Source organism: Anopheles funestus, chromosome 2RL, assembly GCF_943734845.2.
Source record: "Anopheles funestus chromosome 2RL, idAnoFuneDA-416_04, whole genome shotgun sequence".
Lineage (NCBI taxonomy): Eukaryota > Metazoa > Arthropoda > Insecta > Diptera > Culicidae > Anopheles > Anopheles funestus.
Genome location: NC_064598.1, coordinates 100,700,471 through 100,722,244, shown reverse-complemented (window position 1 = coordinate 100,722,244; position 21,774 = coordinate 100,700,471). Strand labels below are relative to the sequence as shown.

The 21,774-nt window shown below is 41.2% G+C and overlaps 1 protein-coding gene across 8 annotated transcripts in view; it reads left to right on the top strand.

Annotated features, from left to right (window-relative positions):
- Positions 1-21,774, top strand: part of LOC125763387 (uncharacterized) — a 98,864-nt gene that overhangs the window by 13,878 nt on the left and 63,212 nt on the right. For 7 of the 8 annotated variants that reach the window (XR_007418344.1, XR_007418343.1, XM_049426535.1 and 4 more), the window contains one exon: positions 2,041-3,042. Coding sequence is in view for 6 of the 8 variants with exons in the window: in XM_049426535.1 (XP_049282492.1) it covers positions 2,887-3,042 (156 nt within the window). In the remaining 2 variants the exon portion in view is untranslated. The remainder of the gene's footprint in view (positions 1-2,040; positions 3,043-21,774) is intronic. The other variant, XM_049426537.1, reaches the window with a different exon arrangement.

The following is a 21,774-nucleotide window of genomic DNA, read 5'->3' as shown; positions in this document are numbered from 1 at the left end:
AACAATGAACCTCCCTGTCTACGGTACTAATGAGCGCCGTTTTAATGCAGCAGTAATGCACAAAAGCGCATTCAGCACGGTACGGAATATATAGTAATTAAAATATTACTGCGCCGGTTGAATGACGACACAGTGAGAATGGGCGATTGGTGCTGACTTTCGGTCCTCCAAATGCACGTGGACGTAGAGGAAGAATTTCATAATTGTTAAAATTGCGTTTCTACCAGACGCCAAACCGATCGATTCAATTATATCGATGAAAGCTTTAAAAGTGCCGCGCCAGTCCACAACGGGTTAGTTCTGCGTAGGACGGTCGGAATGAAACGAGTTGAGGTCGTTTATTTGCTGTCATTCCAGCTGGCCAAAAAGGGAACCACACTTTAATCTGTAAGAAAATGGTGTGAAGTAAAGAGGAACAAAACAGTTAACGCCACTAGTTTGTAATGATGATTTTTGCGTACTACAAGATAGCGGTAGTAAAGGAAGTGAATAAAGGTAATATTATAAAAGTAAATGTTTTTTAAACTATACATTTCGACAGAAATATTATTGAAGTATAATTTGAAATTATACCAATAATAACAATTTTAGGGTGAAAAACCTTTAATTCTGTAGTATCTATGGAATAATATCATTTTCCTTTAATGAAAACAGCTGCTATTTTTGGAATGGTTCGATCACACGAACGAAGAACCAATTTTGTCATACTACTGAATTATGACAACCTCCCAATCCCGTCCCGACCCTTGGGCCAATAAGATCAAACAACAATCATCTTTTGAACTGACAATCATTCTTTAGCCAGTAAGAGCAAAGTTTCCGTACGTACACTTCATCACCGTTGAATGTTGTAGCGTTTTTTCATCTTTTTTCTGTCTAAAAGAAGAAACCGTCGTCCTAAATATGAAATTTCGTCTCTACAAAGAACCTGACCCTATGCACAGCACCGGAGCGAAGGGTAAGGATCGAGACGGGATCAACGGTCGAGATAAAATCTAAAGGTTTATTTCGATGCTAATGAAGATTTACCTATTTTTGACCTTCGGCAGACCTTGAACGGGCAGCGCTACCACAATGAATAAAGCGAACGAAAAATTAAAGTGTCGAATTTGGAAAGAGGCAAAAGGGAAAGAAAAATTGGAAAAGCAAACAAGGCTGAATGAAAAGCGATGGTACGAGAAGATCAGAAGTAATGAGATAGTTTTCCACTGTGGGGTTTCCATTTTTACAACAACATTCCTGTGCGCTTTGATTTTCCAGTGCTTCAAAGAAGGATTGCTACAGTATATTATGGCACGAAAAGTGAAACCAAACGTGAGTCGAGACGGTAAGGAAAAGTTGTGGTAAAACTGCAAAAAATCAAACAAACTGCATAAAGTTATGAACATGATACCCAGCCACGAACGGGCTTCAAGCCCGTTCTGTTTCAAACGAGAAGTATTTTTTTAAACTCTCGTACGGCTTCATGTACTACGTATGTTATGTTCTCACTTACCTAAGCACCTCCATTCACTCTCTACACCCTGAACCCGTAACCAATCGATTCATAACAACATTTTCAACCCAGACGAAAAAACCTAAAGAAAAGGAAAACCCATTTTGCTCTTTTTCGTTCGGACGCATTTTCCTGCGATTTCTAGACCAACCGGGCCGTGACTCGGTGCTCTCCGTGCAAAGTGTCGCAGGATTGTCCGCGTGAAAATCAATACACTGCGAAATTCGGAACCGAGCAGCATCACCGTTGAAGAGCGGACATTCTTTTTGGCGCAGGAAAAACGCTTTCATCGCAGTTCACCAAAGTTCGACGCCGGGCAGCAAATGGAAAAGTTTCGATTGTTTTGTTTTTGTTTTAGTAAAATTGTTCCGCATAAACGATAAGACGTGAGTCGTTTTACTTAGCAGTATCTCTCGTTTTTCGGACCAAGAAGAGTGTAAGAAAAAATGTGTCGTCTCAGCTAGTGTTCATATTGAATTATTCAAAGAGGAAAAAAATATTATCAGCAATAATATATCAATGCCATCTTTTCCACATTTTTACAGTACATCAGGTCTATCAGTTCCAGTGTGTGCGGATGTGTGGCAGTGGAAATGTGCGTCAAAAGCATCGACAAGATGAAGCCAATCGCGCGATAAGTGAAACAATGTGAATGTGCGTGTGCGTGAATGAAATTTAAAATAAAAGCTGTGAAAATGTGATATTCTTTCCCGAGAAAAAGCACACAAATTGAACGGCTTACGCGTAGTAAGTGTATGTGTAGCTTAATATGTGCTGCTAGCTGTGAACCATAATCCCATCATCCCGTTCGATGTTCGACTCCCTTTTCCTTTTGGATACCATGTGTGTAGATTTGCGTACGATGCAACGGCCATTGCAATGAACATACCACCCTTAAACAAGCGCACTCCAACATTGAAGTGCACTCGATCGTAACATATTTTACATGCTGCTGCCGATCACACCTCGCACACATTTTCCTTCTGAGTGCTCTCAACTTTAGTAACCAACGGAAGGACATGATTTTGAGGTCGTAAAGTTTGCCGAAAACAACCGCTGAATGTCTGTGATTTTATTTTTTGTGGCAGATCTGAAGATAGCATGTGCACTCGAAGTCATTGCTAGCGGCACGATAGACACTATCTGTTTTCCATCGATGAAACTAGTATTATAAAAGTCCAATCGCTTTCGAATAAGATAATCCATTTTTTCTGTGCCGTGAAAGTGCTATTTGTACCACAGACACTACTTCAGAATTGACTCAATTCGCTTCTTCAATGTCGCTTATTTCGTTAACGGAAGGTTGTGAATAAAGTGCAACGAAACCTACGTCACCACACATACGGACGCGTCCTGTGTGTCTCCATTCCATATCATTCGGATAAGATCCAATGTTTGCCACCTCCGCTACGCTGGCGATAGCGGAACGACGCACGACGACGATGGACCGAACGGAACATTTGCTCGGCCTGAAGAAGCATCGCAACATGGCCACCGGGCTCGATACGACCACAATGGGTGCTTTGGCAACTAGCGGCAAGTTTATGGTAAGTGTTTCCTTGTAACTCCGACCCATCAATCATGTCTACTAGCAAACGAAACGTGTTCGTGTAACAATTTTCCACATTGCAATGTATTTTTCCAACTTTTACAACCTTTCAACTGGTGTTTATTTAAAGACCACTGTAATCTAACACTTTCTCGACTATCGTGATCGGGATCAGCACCGAAAGCTAACGCCCAACGCAATTAATAACGCATTTTGAACGCCTCGCGATCGTTTCTCCTTTCTTGCCTGTGCCAACTTCCACCAACCAACCGATCGAAGGGGCAAAACCGTCAACACGGTGCACGGTGCGATCGTGTTGCAAAAGCAACCAACATAAATTATCCGTTTATGCAGACACTGAGCAAACAACCGGTACACGAATGGTTCGGATCGTGATCACAGTCTAACGATTCGATGCTAAACACTTCGTCACACATTCGGCGTAACACTTTCTCCATTACCCGAATTGAACCTTCTTCCCCTTGGCGCGTGTGTGTGAGGGGAAGGAGGTCTGTTTCACCCGAACCAATTAATAAATTATCGTTTTATGCTCGTTGTAATCTTGTCACATAAATTATAGCAACACGAAACGAAAGGTGTTTGTAGCGCCGCGAGTGAGGTGATTTTTTGCTGGTTTTGGTTGCCGGTAAAAGTGTTTAGTAGATTGAAGATTGGAGCTGATTCTATCAGTATTGCAGCTCCAATCTCCAATTAATAGTAACGAGCACAAACTCGATTGCATGATGCTAAATTCTAAGAAACTGTGCTATAACTCTGCTGTGAATATGTTTGATAAAAATTAAATTAGACTCTCTTTATTGCGAAATACTTAATACTCTACACACCCTGTAAAAGGATTGAAAGGCTCTTCCCGGTAGTGTTGGGTTAAGAGCGAAAGAGGTACCTCAATCGCTCCGCTGATCTTATTGTACGCCCTCCAGCACAGCCCACGCGAAAAAGATGTAGCTCCGTACGGAGCGCTACACACACGTGCGATGCGCTCCCATTTGAAAATTCCGTAAGGCTATCCTTTTCTTGGGAAATTTAGCAAAATTTTATAAATTGATTTATTTTAATACGAATGGTTTTAAATAAGTTTCTTTTCAATCAAATAATGCTTTAAATTAAAAAAAGAATGAAAAATCAGAAAAAAAATTTTAAAAAATTTTCCACTCGAAAATTTCATAAGGCTTACCCCTTACGTTTTTTTTTTGGGAAATTTTGCAAAAAAAAATAAATTGATTTATTTTAATGCCAATTGGTTGCAATGTGTTTCTTTTCACTCAAGTAATGCTTTAAATAAAAAAAGAGTGAAAAATAATAAAAAAATCAAAAAATTCAAAAAATTGAAAATTTACTAAGGCTCATTTTTGCACAAAGTTTTGCCTATAACTCGGTCGGTATCCAACGGATCGTCAATCTTTAACCTGTGGTCGATAGATGGCACCATTGGCTACATTTTCTTCTTAGACAGCCATGCTCTCAAGTGTCCGTGCCGGAAGTTATTCGAGGAACCAAGTTCCTTACCCTGTTTGAGAAAATGTAAAATTTTCCTCAGTTTGCACCAAGTTTTGCCTATAACTCGGTCGGTATCCAATTGATCGCCAATCTTTAACCTGTGGTCGATAGATGGCACCAATGGCTACATTTTCTTCTTGGACAGCTATGCCCTCAGGTGTCCGTGCCGGAAGTTATTCGAGGAACCAAGTTCCATACCCTGTTTGAGAAAATGTAAAAATTTTCTCAATTTTGGCCCAATTTTTGCCTATAAGTCGATCGGTATCCCACGAATCGCCAATCTTTAACCTGTGGTCGATAGATGGCAACAATGGCTACATTTTCTTCTTAGACAGCTATGCTCTCAAGTGTCCGTGCCGGAAGTTATGAGAGTTTGAGAAAATGTAAAATTTTCCTCATTTTTGAGCAATTTAGCAAAATTGATAAATGTGATATATTTTCATCCAAATTTGTTGCAATGTGTTTCTTTTCACTCAAATAATGCTTTAAATGAAAAAAATAATAAAAAATCAGAAAAAAATTTTAAAAAAATTTTCAACTCGAAAATTTCATAAGGCTTACCCCTTACGTTTTTTTGAGAAATTTTGCAAAAAAAAAATGAAATTGATTTATTTTAATGCCCATCGGTTGAACTAAGTTTCTTTTCTCTCAAATAATGTTTTAAACAAAAAAAGAATGAAGAATTATAAAAAAATACAATAAATTATAAAACTTTGAAAATTTCACAAGGCTATAGCTAGTGAGTCAAGAGCGAAGGAGGTATTTTAATCGCTCCTGTCATCTTGTTGTACGCGCTCCCGCACAGCCCACGGGAAAAAGAGGTAGCAGTATCGCAGGAATCGCTCCTTCGTGCAGCGCTCCTTGTGGTGCGAAACTTTGCTCCTGGGAGCGCATCGCACAATCGCTCCTGTGTGTAGCGCTCCGTGTGGAGCTACCGCAAGCGCACCGCACACTTTAGAGAGCGAGAGCGGTGCGCTCCGCTCTGGCAAAAGAGCTACTTGACCCAACAGTACTTCCCGGGTTTGTAAGCTGCCCCTGGATAAATGCCGTTTTGTGTAGATCATGTCAAATATGTCATCCTAGAGAAAAGGGTTTTGTTATTATTCCAGCCACACTGCTGTGATATGAATGCGTCCTTTCAAGCAAGGAAATAAATATTTTTAAAAGGGTAAAAGCGCACCATTACACCTTCTAGGTTCGTAGGTGACAGAATATTTTCATCTAGGAAAGTTATGCTTTAAGGAAAACGGAATGATTCTCAAATTCATATGCAGGACACATCCCTGTATCCGGCCAGGGGTAACCCGGCACCAGCTGCAAACTTTTCCTTTAATAATCTATTAATAACCATGAAAATACCACTAATACATCCGGTGCCCACTCATGGCGCCTGAAAAAGGATACGTTATGCCAAATGGTCGAAAGCAACCATTCCTGGAAGAAATTGAACGCTCCCACCTTTACACACCCACGTCTAATCGTGTCGTTTGTATATTCTTTTCGGCATGTTATGAACATTTTGATCCTTTCTGAAAATGGCCTACAAGAAAAATGCACAACCGGAATCTTCCGGTAGCACCATACGGTAGTCAGCCTTTTGGGCGAAACACGTTTCCGATGTTTGGAAATGAGGAAGTAAATCTAGGAAATTCTACCACTTCGTTCCCATCTTCCCTACACGAAAGAGAACAAAATGAACAAATAGCCCACACAGACGGTACGTCCAATTTTACCCAGACATTCGTATGAAATTATCATAAGCTGACTGCTGACCTGATCTGAAACTTTCAGTACGGTCCAAAGCACCCAGATGGTCTACGTGGTGGTCCAGCAGCATTATCAGATTTGCTCCTATGGAGGAAAATGCAGAAGAAACCTCAACGTCAAAACCTCCGCTCCAATTCCGATCTGGACATGAAGAGCTTTTTTTCATGTGAGAATCAAATCCATTTCCTGAGTGTCTGGTGCTGTTGCTGATGTGATGTGAAGAGGAAGAATGATTAGATGAAGTGCGTAAATCCTGTTTCGATGCAAGTCGGTTAAGAGTTTTATCAGTCTAAGCCCTTCCAGACTAGACAATGAAAAAGTAAAAATGACAGCTAATAGCATCTGGCATCGTCTGAGAAGTTGCTTCGAATTTCACCAATCACAGTACAGATTAATGGATGTGATATTCTACGTTATTCACAACCAACTAGAATTAGGAGCTTTGCTTTTCCTTTGCTAGCTGAACGTAACTGATTGAAGCAGAGAGTTTTCTTGCAAAACAATAAGCAAGTGAAAGTTTTCCCATCAATACGGGATGCGGGATTGTGATTAACTTGGACATATCCGGGTGCTTTGTATTCGGTTTTGGTAAATAGAAAGAACCTATCTAATTGGATGTTAAAAGAGAAAGGGTTTTAAAGTAATATTATAAAAAATTGTACTCTTATTCATGGAGAAAGGTGAACGGAAAATCAGTGTCTCAAAGTAAATAAAAATCACTGTCTCTCAGTGTCTTGTACTACATACATATCATGATACTTATCGTAAATCGCATTAGTGTTATAATCTGACCACTCGTTATCCTATTCGACTATCACATCACATCTCTCGTGAGAGACAATGAAACATAAATAAGAAAGTTTAACTTATTTACTCCGTTGGTTTGTCTTTTTATTTGACTTTTCTTTAGCTTTGTGTGAATCTTGTAATGCTATTCATTACGTATCTTAAACTACTTTCCAAACCCAATTTTAAACAGTATCAATTAAGGAAGTTTTCTTGTCCTTCTACAAGATAAGCAGTATCGAGTGTACATATGGTTTTAAGAGCATTCTTATCCAACTTCTTGCACCCCGGTTGCATTTGGATACTGCTCCACCAGGGAAAATACTTTTCTAAGTGGCACATTTATTTTCCAACTAAACACGACTGCATCTTCAATCGGATTGTTTCTGAACGAGCGTTACTGCTGCTGCTGGTGCTTCCACTATTGGCAGTGCAGATGGTTTGATCGTTTTTATAATTACCGATGCCAGCTTCCACTTCACCCATTCTGGCGTGTGTAGCACAGGGTTAGGGAAGGAATGCCGATAGCTATGTAGAATGCTTTCTAGCGATGTAACAAATTCCACCGATAAGTAAAATGCTTCGGATAAACGCCACGATACGACACGATAAATCAACCCTAATTAATGGAGGTACTTAAGAATGACGTCGGCTTTATGATTGAGTGCGGTGTTTTGCCACTACTGAGGGAAGTGAAAATTAAATTAATCAAACGTTGTAAATTCATTCAATAAATACAATGACATTAAGACCAGTGCCGTGCTGTATGGAAAGTAGATAATTAAAAGCCATTTGCAAAAACAAAGTTAAATAAATCGACTGTCAACATGAACGAACATTAGTAAAAATGGTTTTATGTTTGTTTTCAACCATAAAGGTATTAAAAGAAAATTTTCCGTTGCTTTTGCAGTATTATTCCATAAATGGTAATACTTTGAAAACGCTTTTTTTGTGTCACCTAACATCCGCTCAGCGATGATCATGCGTTGAGTGGTCCATTCCGCTTACTAAATGGACTCTACACCCGTGTCCGAAGGTGAGAACGAAGTTAATGGACGTTTTAATTGAAAACGATACTTAACAGGATCGTTTAGCCACGGCTCGTCTACGCTACGTCTGCACTGATGCGTGCACCCTGCTGTACGGCATGCACCTCGATGGAGGTCCAGCACTCGGAGTGAGTGATTAGCGCCTCTTGAAGCGTTGAACTGATTCGCACGTGAGAAGATGATTTATGATAGATCGGACGAATGCGGGAGCGAACTAAAGAAATTGCATCACGAACTGTAACAGCGTGACAATTTGTTACCTGTCAGGCGTGTTCAGTGTTTTGGGTCCGGTTATATTATGTTTGTGAGCCCGTGGTGTGTGTGGAATGTGTTTGTGCGAATAATTTAAGTGTCAAAAAGCGTGAGCAATGGCGTAAAAAAAAGAAGTCACTCACTGTATGACGTGGAATTCCACAACGACAAACTGGATGTGTTTACTAAAGGGTGAAACATTTCATCCCAATGTGATGTCACTGTAACTGTGTAAGGGTAGTGTTCTGTCAGCTAAACACCTTTATAAAAAGGGTGAGCATTTACCATGGGATCATTAAAAATTACCTTTTACCTCGATAATAACATACCTTTTCCGTTTTCTAAGCGATCTACTAAGGCAGTTTCGGAAGTGGTGGATGGAAAGGTGTGAAGTTCGGTTTAATTAATGGTCAGCCATTTATACTTGTTGCGAAGATGCTTTCAATGGAGGCGACATGTTGTTTATGAACCCAGGATGTTATGCAATTTCACAAAAAATGGTTTATCATCAGAAGGTAGGAAGATATTATTTTCACATTATCAGGCCGTATTCGAGCTTACAAGTTTATTGATATGGTACGATAAATGTAAGAAAATGCTTGTTATAATAATTAGAAAATTCTACAAAGCTATACCGAAACTGAATTTAGACCTAATGGAACCTTGTCCTTGCTACCTTAACTATGTTAAAATCATCTATTTTAGCGAATAATGCAATTAGCTGATTGCCACATAGCAATCAGCAGGAACAGCTGACTTGATAAATTGCATTATGCAGTCACTTTTGGATTGCATCGTTTCATCGCTCAGCTCGGTTTCTGACAGCATGCCCGCTAGACATCCTTCAGCACTATAGACAAAGAAAGTTACCAGTTTGTTTGCGTAAAATCTAGCAAAGTGCTCAAATTAAATTCATTTCTGTAGCGCTTTGCGCGCTGCAAACTAATGCCCTCCGAAGCGAAAGACCTCCTGTCGCGCTAAAATAATGGGTCCGTTGCGTACGTTTTGTCAAGTGACGCCACCAAAGGACCGGTTGATTTGCGTGCTGACGAGTAAGTTATAAGAAAATTCCACATACACATACAAATAATGCTAAGAGTAAACAAATTACACAATACCGTACCAGGGTAAAAGGGCACTCGGGATGTCTGCTTTCTTCTGTTTTATCACTGTGGAAAGCGAAATGCTACCGTAGAGTATTCTCCAGTTACAATTCGTCGGCGAGACGACCCACAGGACGAGCAAACGTTTCGGTGCATTCTCCGCCGTCCGTTGCACTGCAGTAATGGTGGAGTAATTTATTTTCAATGGTTTTACCCACCGTGCTGGAGTTTATTTATCGCAAAGGACGATATATGGGTCGCCACTTGGAACCATCCTCTAGGAGATCTCTGTCTCTCTGTCTAGGAGATCGTCTAGTAGTGTAGAGTGTAGAAAATTTATGTTTCCTTTCATTTTTTGGTGCACATCAGAGGTACAGTAATTTGAAATAGATGAAATTCCAATAGAATGTTTGCCAACAAAGTTTCAGGATAAAATATTTTTTTTCCAAGGAGAAAATTTAATTTTCTGCATTTGATGTGATTTTTAAGCATCAGTATTTCAGCAGCTTGCAACAACAGTATAGTACATATCAAGTGTCTATCGCTTCCAGTTTTACAATGTTGATCACTTTGATTGATGATTCTCGAGACATTCTTCAACACGAAATGAAGGCTACTAATTTCAAGGAGATTAACCTACTCGGCGTTCCAATTAATTAAGTAAATTAGAAATTTCCTTTCACTCAAAGAAACTGATTTATTTTTGTTTCGAAAAGCACGGTAAACTAATTTATTGCCTGGTCGATCAAACTCTCAACAAGCTCAAGCTGATGGTTGGTGGGTAATATTTCCATGCAATAGGTGGAAATGCCTATCGAGTACTGTCGCTAGTAACCGTATCATCCGAAGGCCAAAACACACTCTTCAAAAATGATTTTCGCGAGGTCCCCCGGGGGTACGGTAAAAATGGGAGAAAGTATTTTGCAGACAACGTTTTGCGAAAAACACTCAAGCTTTTCAGAAGGATGATGATGATTACTTCACTCACTTTCGGTGCAGTGTACCGTATACCCGATAGCCGTTGACGAGTGCGACGATGGCGATGTTGATGGTTGGAAATTCATTTGCTGGTATGAACGGTTGGCCGAGCTATGGGATGATAAATTTTTCCACATCCTTCTACCATTTTTCCCAAAACTTCACCACTCTTCGCACTCGCAGAAGGATGTGGTCGTGGTACGGGTGGAAAACGCGTGCCGGTTTTCAACGCGCCCAACTAATCGCTCACCATCAACGGCAGACTTGGAGTGCGAAATGTTTTGCCGTTGAAGTGGCGATGATGAATCGTGAGTCCGGTCTATCAACGCCGCCGGATTCTGGTGAAATGGAATCCATTAAATGGTAGTTTTAAGCGGCCGGTTACCATCTGCTATCCCTCGGTTGAACCAGTTGGCACAACAACCCGTTTTGTTATGCTGCAAGATGTGACCAGGCAAATGGTCCTTTGGAGGATAGCTAGCAAAATAGCATGCAGTATTTTTGAAATGGAATTGTTTCGGTACACGAAGCACTAGATAAAGATAGAGTATATCTTCATAAATAAATTTATTTCCAAAAAAGTACACATCAGCTTCAAGAACTTCTCCTAAACATTAACTATAAACTAAGATAAAAGCGATAAACCTTATCGCTACAGAAAGCGATGCATAGAAATGTGTTTAACTTCAGAAAGAAAATTTTGTAATGCTTTCTTATGGCGTTTTCGCATATTGATATGTATTAAGCGATGAGTTGTGATAAGTATTGTTAAAAAACATTGGAATAATCTTCTGCAATAAAATGGCACACGTTCCGTCTTCTTCAACAGCGGGGAGATGCAAGAAAATATATATTGAGTTGTTATCTGTTTGTTGTAGATGGCTTTATCTTGTCATTCAACATCCGTAGACGACTTTTCCGATGCGTTTGATACGTAAGAAATATGTAAAATACTTGTTTCAATCGAATAAAAACGCAATAAGTCCATTAAGCTCTAGTATGTATGTCCGATCCTCATCATGGTTAGTGTGCACGGATTTAATGATCTTGTTTGAAACGATGCGCCGTCACCTGGGATGCCACATAATGCAGTTAACAATCGAAATTATTCTACCAACAAAAAATGTTTCTTTAAATAGCTTAGTTTTTTCGCCCACCCATAAATCATTCACCAACGAGCCACACGTACCGCAAATTTAGCTTTTAAATTCCGCTGCATCATTACTCACGCAATTTGGTTTTTTTATTTCTCGTCTTTTGCGCGTACGCGTTTGCGAGGGGCTGATTTGTCAGACACGCCACCGCCCATCCGTCGTGGCTCGTCGTCTTTTTGCGCAATTGATCACTGTCTGTGGCAAAATCGGTCGGGACGAGCGCGAGTAACGTGCGCCTAGAGACACGGCGCAATGCGTCGCCTTTTTCGCTGATTACAAACGCGTGTCCATTGCGTTGTGGTTGCGTGTGGAAGGCAAATGCCACCGTCGCCATACACGATTCCTTTTTTTTTTTTTGAACGCCGGCACCGTCTGGACCGGCTGGCAGACGACAAACGAACGGACAGGGCTGCGCAGGAGAATATGAAACATTCTGCATGGTAACATTTAAGTGCTTTTCAATTGAAAGTAGAACTCTAAGATCGGTAGATAAGTTAAGCCCTCGAGGCTCCGGGGATCAGTGAGAGTGCTTGGACACCAGTGGGTTCTGTTGTTTTCCTTCTTGTTAAAGTGTCGATAAAAAGGTAAAGATTCTCGGACGAGTACTGCTCCCTAAGAAGCGTCAATATAGATAGAGTTTATTCAGCCAAACCGCGCTCCCATCCATCTGCAGTCAATCCCAAACCCGGTCGGATTCTGACGCGCATGACGCTGATGGAGATGATCAAGCAAGAATAGTCCCGGAGGTTGGAAGACACACCAGCCCTCGGGAAGCGATTAATCAACCGACAATTAGTCTGCCTTGGAAAGAACGCGTGTGTGTGTGCATGACTCTGTTTGCTTACGGTTCGGAATTATTAATTCAATCCAAGACGGGATCCTCTTCCTCCATCCATACGCTCACCGAGAAAGTAGCAACATAAATTATAACAACAATGACAATCAAGGATGTGCCCGGTTCACGAACCACAACCGATTGGAGAACGAACGCGTCCTGGACACTAGGTTTCATCCCATTGAGAAATTCATCGCACGTCAGCGGAATCACTGGGCGAAATGAAATAAATATTTATCGTTGCGATTCACCATTCTGCAAACGGTTTCGCGCAGCCACAACGGCGTACAATTGGAGCAGCAAAACCGTGTACAATATACCGAAGAGGTCTCAATACGTAAACTTCCACCCCGTGTGTAGAGCTGGCATTCGGGTTGTTCCCATAAATCATTGACGTGTGTATGTACTGTAGGGACGTGAGGTTGGAACGTTTCACTTGGCACGGTGTAAACATTCCCAGGACGTCGACAAATCAATTCTGTTGTCCAATAAACCCTGGGATGGGCAGACGGTTCTGCATACTAGCACCACGCCAACTAAGGCTGACCGATGGTCGTTTTGGGGCGTTTCCGAAAAGCTGTCCCCAGCTGGTGCTTCGGATTATGTGTTCTGTACAATATGGTTCCGATTGTGTGAGGTTATGGTTGTTCTATTTCAATGCAGATACTGATGGACACACTAACTTCAGTAGCTAAATGAAGACCTTACACAAAGCTTCGTAAAACTCGCATACAATTAAAAATAATATTTCAACATTACACATAACTCAACAATGCCTACACACCTCAGCTAACTAAAATAGTAATGAAAAAAATGCAAGTACCTGTGCAGCATCCTCCACACACGTGGCACTATTATCGTTTGCTTTTATACCAAGTGATTTATGATTCGTCGACACGAAATATTGTCCATTACAGTCTGTAGTAAAAATTTATTGTTCTGTTCACCACCCAATAAACATAGTTCTCTACTCCCTTTACTGCTTCCAGACGTGGTAAAACATTTTTTAATCGAAAAGAGCAGGTGCGTATGCGCGTGTCGCACGCCTGGAAAATCGTGCCCTTTATAAAGGATAAAAATCTTCATCCTCTTGAGTATGTTACTCCAGGAAACACCTTTATTGAACTGTTCAGCTCCATCTGGAAACTAATCGCACACAATGTAGCATCAGGCATCACCTTCATGGGTATTGTGCACTTGGGCGCAAACAATCATGCGGCAGTGCGGATCGACAAGCGTGCAAATACAGATGAATGCGTTTATTGAATGCGTTCTTCGAAGATCACGATTGCAATCGGAGCGAAATCATCCATCCCTTCTGCTTCAGCTTCACCTTTGCGTAATCGTGTCCTGCTCTGAGGCAATCAGTCAGAATGGGCCTGTTCGAATGCGAGATAATTTATTTATCTCGCACGCGTTTCTCCAGAAACGGTCGATACATCTGGTGCGTGAGGATCGGTTCGGATTCTCTCGGTGGCTTGCATTTGCATAGTTTATTGCAGATTGTTGTCATGTTTGAGACGGTACATTGCTTGAGAATAATACATAAATAAAATGTGCATCCCGGTACCGGAGTTCTAGGACTTTTGCCACTATTAGCGTCATAACATCGCGATGATGAAAAAGCTTCTTTGAACAAGAAGAACGACAGAACATTAAAACAGAACATTTATAACTATTTTAGGTAGCTTCCTGATTTGTTTTTGAAATTTTAAAAGGAAATACATGGCCGTGAAAAATACTAGCCCCATTAAAGCTTCCAACTATAGAAAAAATAGTAGATCATTAAATGAAACGATCGATTTTATGCAACTGCATTCCTATGCATCAAGTGCATCAATTTACATGTTTCTGTTGCTTTGGCTTCGCATTGCAAAAGCTAGACACATCAAATCATATTCTCCGGATGGCACGAAACAACCGTAAAGCTTATTTATTCTCGCTCACTAACGGTATCGTAGTAATAGCTCAAAAAGCCGGTACATGCGGTGCAATTTTATGGCCTATTACCAATCCCGTCCACGATGCCGTCTATTAAAATGTCCGCTAGGTGATGCAGTTTGAGTTAAGCACTGACCACCGGCGATGTTTTACAGCTTCTATTAGCTGCAGCTCGGCATCTACTAAGTCACACATTGAAGCATCAATGATTGATTTGCTACAGACGGAGTTGGGCCTCGCCTTCTGTAACGCTAAATTGATTACAGTTGACATTGCTTCCTGCAACCGAGGCTAACCAATCGATTGATGCCGATTTGCAATATGTGTTGCAATCAAACTGGAAAGATGGAAACGGCACGGGTGCAATAATCTTGAACCTGTGCCGTTTCCAATCGATGAGCTGCATGCGACTGAAGATTTAGCTAATTGACTGATGGTCGGTAAGTTCATCAGTGCTCTGATGCAATCACGGCCCAGTCCCACTTGGTTCGGCAGTTTGGATTATTAAGCAGCTTACGAGCGCACTCCACGCTGCAAAACCCATTCTTAGCTGACGACGACACAAAGGCAGCAAGTTCGCGTTGCAACGGTCACAAGTATCATTCAGAAGACAGGGGGAAGGACAAAATGCTTCACCGTGGTACACACAAAATCAACTACCATTTGGTCGAGAATGTCCGACGCCGTGCGGAATGGTACGGCCCGGATACACTGTCAATATACTTCTAGGAAATGGATTCTGTCGATGCACCACCAATCCGGCAATCCGGTGAAGATGCATAGCCGAGCAACCGAAGTGCCCGACATCGAATAGTGCCCATACTGCAAATGCGCACCCTGCACTACACGCAAATAGCCGAACGTTTTGACCTAAATACATAAAAATTAACTGCCAGAGATAAGAAGAATTTATGGAGTTAGATTTTTTTAACCCCCGACTCGTATGTCCCTCTCATCCACTTTGCTCGGTTGGTGTTCGCGCGGTTGCATTTCTGAACATGGCCGCGCATTGCCGGTAGCTTCTGCTGCTACATCTTTCACGAGGCTTTTTTGTGAGGGAATCCACTTCCTCAAGTGGGCTTGAGAGTGTAACCCTTGGGCCGCTGGAACCAAAAAACGCACACATATGGCGATGATGAGATTTGTTTTCGCTTTCCGCTGCAACGATGCGTGCTGCCAGTTTAATGGCTTTGCGTTTGTCTTTTTGTGTTGTGTGGCATGGGTACATTGAGAGCATAACTAAACAGCATTAGAGAACCAGTTTTCTACGCCATGATGGGAGAGTCACAGGTCAATAATTGACCTGATTTTAGGAGATGCGCTTCTGTTTTTCATTGTAGCAGACGCCCAATATTTTCACTCATTTATACCCAACAGAGGAGTGGATCAGTTTGCGTTAAAAATTAAATTCATTTTATTTTATTTTCATTCAACCTCTGAATTAACGTTCATAAGTAACAAAATTGATTTTTGTTTTCATATATGTACAGCGCATTCTGTATGGTCTGTATGAAGCCGTAAATGTTATTACTATTATCTGACCCCGATCTCATGCCACATCATCATCCGGAATGATTGTTGGTGCCTAGCTGAATATGTTTAAAAGTCTGTAACCATCGTAAAGGTCCAGAAACCCAACGAAAAGGCCAAAGAAGCAGCTGAAATGGGAATGAATATTACCCAAAAAACAAAAAACAGCAATCCACCAAGACCATACCATCGGTTTTTACCACCTTCGTAAAGACCGTAGCCGTAAAAGTATGAATTATTGCCTTTAAAACTGTTCTAACGCCTTCATTTCCAAATGGTCGACCCTTTTATTACGCTGCACGCCTTACCGGGCATTCCCAGCTTGTGTTTGTGTGCCAAACGCTGGTGGTGTTTTATGATTGGAAGAAGTGTGTTGTTTTATTCTTCCCATATTTTTGGCTGGCATTGGCACCTAGGCTATATCCGGTTTGTGGACAGGTAAATGATACGTTTAAAACCAAACAAGAAAAAATACTTCCTTTTTTATTCTAAAGTAAAAACTATACTTTTTCTTAGCACTGTTGTTCTCAGGCATCTTCGGAATATCTTCTATTAATCCGTCTCAACTCAATTAATTATAAAACACTTGTGATTGTAAAGCAACATGCAAATTAATCACGTCTTTTCACTTTCATTTGATGCGCCAGAAAGAAAAAAAACATCCCTCAGGATGCTTGTTCCTTCCTGCTTTAAATTCTACCAACCCAACCAGGTACGTCTTCTGGTGTTTTTGCAACTGAGATACACCGTCCATCGTGCACGTTTTTGTTCCTGCTTCGCGAAACCTTTGCTTTCCTTCCGCCGGATGACCTTCGCTTAAACCGTTGCTGCCTTGACTTAATAAAGATTAATGATTGACTTGATGGCACGGCTCGGATAACTCCCGGGCACGGGGATTTGGCGCTACATTTCAACTTAGGCTGGGTTTGACTGGGATCTAAGGAAACCTTGGGTGTTCTGATGCTTACTTCCCGGAGGCTTACTTTAAACACTGTTAAACCTCACAAGAAGCGTGGTGAAATGAATTGTGGCATCGGTATCGCATGTCTGCAATCAAGCTTTTTTTTGCAAATGTTTACTATATTAATGGATGCATTGTTGTTTAAAGGCATAATAAGTTGTTTTGCGAGCAGGATCGATCGACAAGAGAGAAGCAATGGGAACAAAATGAATGATGTTTTTATAGTATGTTCAGCGTACTTTGTAAACATATGACGTACGTTGATAAAGATAAAAACCATGGTTTATTCTATAATTTAAATAAATTTATCCATAAAAACTGGAAACTCATTTTCATGTTAAATAGAAAATTGGTCCATTTGATCCAGTTATCGTCTCAAGTATAACTAGCTACGAATAAGGCAAGGATCGGTACAAGATAAGTGATTTCATGATGTCAGCAACAAACATCAAACAAGACGAAAAACGGTATACACCCCTCCATCAGTCGACCCATCATTCATTCATGCGTATAAAATCGCGACGTCATCAATCGCTTTCGCCAACGGCCATTTACGCGCGAACGTCTTCTATTTGCCACGAAAATTGGACCACTGAAAAGCTGACTTGACTTTTGCCCGTCAGTGAACCAGCGCTCAGCATTTGCCAAGGGATGCGAGCGCAAGAACAAAACCACAAGTTCCCACCGAATGGATGGCCGCTGTCCCGGAGGCTGCCCTTCGTTGGGTCGTGTACTTTAAAACTGGAAATAATAAATGGATTAATGCTGTAACTGAAACCCACCATTTAACCCCACCCCGTGTGCCAACAAGAGGAAGGATCACTTTTCTGTCAAACACTCTCGCTCTCGCCACGCTGTTCATTGAGCCAGTGCAACCATTTCTTGGGTCCTTCTCGGAGATGGGCGACAGGAATGCGAAGGATGTAGTGTATACTTGCGCGTTCGTACACCAGCCAACCGAGTGATTGATGATGTTTGGTCAAGAGGAACGCCGGAATTGCGTGCAGAATTGCGAGCCACCGCGTGAAGCGTGCGGGTGTTACGAGCGCCAGCGATATGTTTATTTTTTGTCACCCGATTTCTTAGGCGTCTTGATGAATTTTGCAATTCCAACATGAAACCACCAAGGTTCGGGAGGTATTATTCTTTTTGTTGTTGTTTCAATTACGTACGTTGGACTTATTTTCTGCTCCGAATTCTATTTTTCACCACCATCCGAAAAGGCGGTTTCGGCGCGAACGAAGCTAATCATGCGAGGGTGTATAGCTGCGCATTTGCTGTTTGTGGTCGTAATATTTTGGAACTGAAGGCAATCCTTCGATTAATACTGTTTACAAAAGCACATCTTCGGTTAAAGTATGACAAAATTTGGAAATGTTTGTCATCGCCTCACCCACAAAAAAAAACGTAACGAAGCAGGATGTCGAACTCAAACCCAAACAAGTAGGTAATGGCTTTGAGTGGCGATAATGTGCCACCCCGAAGAAGAGGCTTGACGTGGAGCTATTTTTATCCTGAGCCGTCATCTTGTAATGGATGGATTCACATTTTATTCAACGCACATCATTGACGGTGCCAGGTTTTAATCCTAGAAATCACTGTTATTACGATTCGTCTTTTGAACGCATCACTTCGCTGCCCACTGAAAATAAAACAAATCAGTAATGGATCCCCTCTGTGATCATGTGAGCCATTTTTTCTACCTTGACTTTCAAATTCAATTTCTCACCTTACTGTCTGCGGAACAACAACCAAAACTTCAATATCCGAAAGGGGTTGATAATGGGGAGAAACGCACCGGGAAATGAAAAACAACACACACACACACACAAACACAATTACGAACCATGATCGTGTCGCACTTTCTTTCAATTCAAGCGGAATGATGAATGAATGGTTGTGATGTGAAAATCCCGTCTTTCCTTTTTCCGCTTTTCCTAAATGCCGACAGGATGTGAGGAATGACGGGGTTTTTTTTCTTCTTCTCTTTGGTTACATTACATGAAAACCCAACCTGAAGGGAAACGATTTTTCATCCCATTGCTGGGATGAATTTTCGAACGTACGAAACAAAACGACAGAAATAAACGACAAACGGATCGCTCAGTGACTTCTTTTTTAGCTACTGAGCGTGTATAATGCGGCTGCTTACGTTTATCAGCACATGGGTGTAGAAAGGGGCAATAAATTAGATGAAACAATCACACTAAGCCTTAGGAATGTTTAGATAATGTAAAATGCGCTTAAACTAAGCCCGGATTATGGTTGCTGATGGGTTATTGAGAAGCACGAATTATCGTGGAAGAGTGACTTCTTTGAAGGGAACTTTGAAGGAAATAATAACCAAATTTCATACGAAATGAAATAAAGCAAAATTCTTTAAAAAACGAATGTTTGTGCTTTTTTTATACACAAACGATGAATTGTGATGCGTTTTGAATACTTTTAGGCGCATTTATAAACATTTTATAGCATGTTTTTAATTGTACAAGACTTACCTTAACTGTGTTTTTATATTAACTGGATTTTTTTCAAGTATTATTGCACAGCCACTTGAAACGAGCGTAGCTAATTAAAGAGTAAATTAAATAAACTAATTCAATTTCTTTAGATGTTTTCCAGTTGCTCGGTTGCCTACTTATTATAATCCTACCAGTAAATAAGGCATCTCTCGTACGAAAATATGACGAGAAACAGATGGGCTTATAATCGAGCATTCCAACCACATCTTTAATCGCAAACCACACTCATTTAACGATCAATGAAAATGTCGTAAAACTGAGCAATCTTTCAATTGTTTCGCAACCGCAAAGCCCGAGCAAGAGGTGTGGCGGAATAGTGGTGAAAAGGGAAAATCATGTCCTTTTGTTCCCGAAACTAGCGTTCCATCATTTGTCAAGCATTAATTTCGGCTGATTACGCTCGACTGACTCGACGACTTTGCTACGTCTACAGGCCAACCTGCGAAAGGAAAATGTGCAGCACACGTCTGGTACTCAGAAAGAGCATCGAAAAATCAAAATCCTCTTATCGGAAAATGGAACCAACCGCAGGAAAATTAATGCTAACGCATAACAATAAAATTTGTCACTAGCATGTGTCGAGCTGTCAGTCAGAGTCAAATCGCACGTTGCCGCTACACGAACTGGTGTTTGAAACGTATTCTTCGCACCACTTAAAAGAGCATTCAAATTTACTCACTAGTGAGAAATAGATGATAAAAGGGAAGCATTACTAAAGAGGGTGAGTTGGTGAGGGACGGGAGGGTGGATTGAATTTATGCTTTACGCTTTACCCCCGTCTGAGGTTAGCAGCAAGATGATGATGAGCTGGGAGAGGAAAATTATGACCGACGCGTGATACAAATTGGATATGAATTTTCAATTCATGCTGATGGTAGGAAGAGAGTTTTTATGCGTCACTGCCACCCAGTGTGCAGTGTTTGAAAGTTGATTATTTTACAAGATGATTTAACGAAGAAAAAGTAATCGATTGTTTAGTGATCGTAGCTAAAACCGAATATTAGGTACTGTTATTAAATAAATAATTTATTGTTAAGAATTAGTTTTCTTTCCCGTTATAGTCTGTACAAAAACAGATAAATTTATGACAACCCACAGCTGACACAAAATATTTCCCAATATGTTGTACAACGCAATGCGGAAGCAATAAATAAATATCATGAAAAGCTAATATGCTTTCACCCACACGTCTCTGTCTGGTTTGCGGTATGGATTCGATTTCCTATTTCCACATATCATTCGCTTCATTTACGGTTTGGTACCTTGTACGGCATACATTTTCCACGGGACGCATAATACCGCACCGGGTGCCTATTGTCGGATAGAAACATTCGCTTGTTGCACCGGCTTCGGCTCACTGGCTTCGGCCAGCAGCAGTAGAAGCAGCAGCTGCCACCATCAAAATGACACAATTGTAATTAACTACATGGCAGTGTCATACGAGCACCTAAGCCACCCTACACGCAGTCAACAATCGTGGAGGCGTTCTCTTTAACACTCCCTCTCTACCACCAGGTACCCTTTAAAAGCCGACCTCGCGCGGTTTCTAAAGCCAACTATAGGGAGATAAAAATGGGCGAACAAATTTGTTACCACTGACAGATTCAGATTCAAAATTTGACAGATGCTGCGCGTGTTGACAGCTCACGAGCGGCATCTAAACTGCGGCAAACCGGCGACGGTTTCAAAAAGATGATCGCACTCAAAGGGACAACAAGACTTGATGGTGTGGAGCCGGTACACGGAAGCTTTATTACATTGTGGGCGAGATCCGTTGTTTTCCAGGAAAAGTGGGAGAACTCGAACTTTCGCACTACTACTCGATGGGATGATTTACGGTCGACACGATTTCGATTTAAATTGTCCCAGCTGCCGTCAGTCGTCGGAGTAACGGTTACCAGAGTTCGTGCGTAACTTCAAGGAACTTCAATACGTATTGAAGGGCTAAGGGTGTATCGACCGCTCTTGTCACAGCCCTTTGGTCATTCCGATTGACCGTTGCAGTTTGTTTGAAAATTTAAAAGTCTCTCTTTACCCTCTCTTTCTCCCGTACACCCTTTTTGACCCAACACATCTGTCTATTTAAATCCAGTTTTTTTCATGCATTTCGTTTTTCCCTTTCTTCATCAACACCGCTCTGTGACGCATCACGGCAAGTGGACATGGAGTGTCTGATGCCATTTCCGCGAGGGCGAAAAACACAGAAAATACGTTAGCGCGATCGGCGAAGGGTCGGGCGACATACATTCTAACCCCTAAGGGTGTCGAATGTCGGCTGTGTGCGAGAGGAAATGGAAAATCGCGAAAATACGTTAGCCTTTGTCAAGGTCTTCG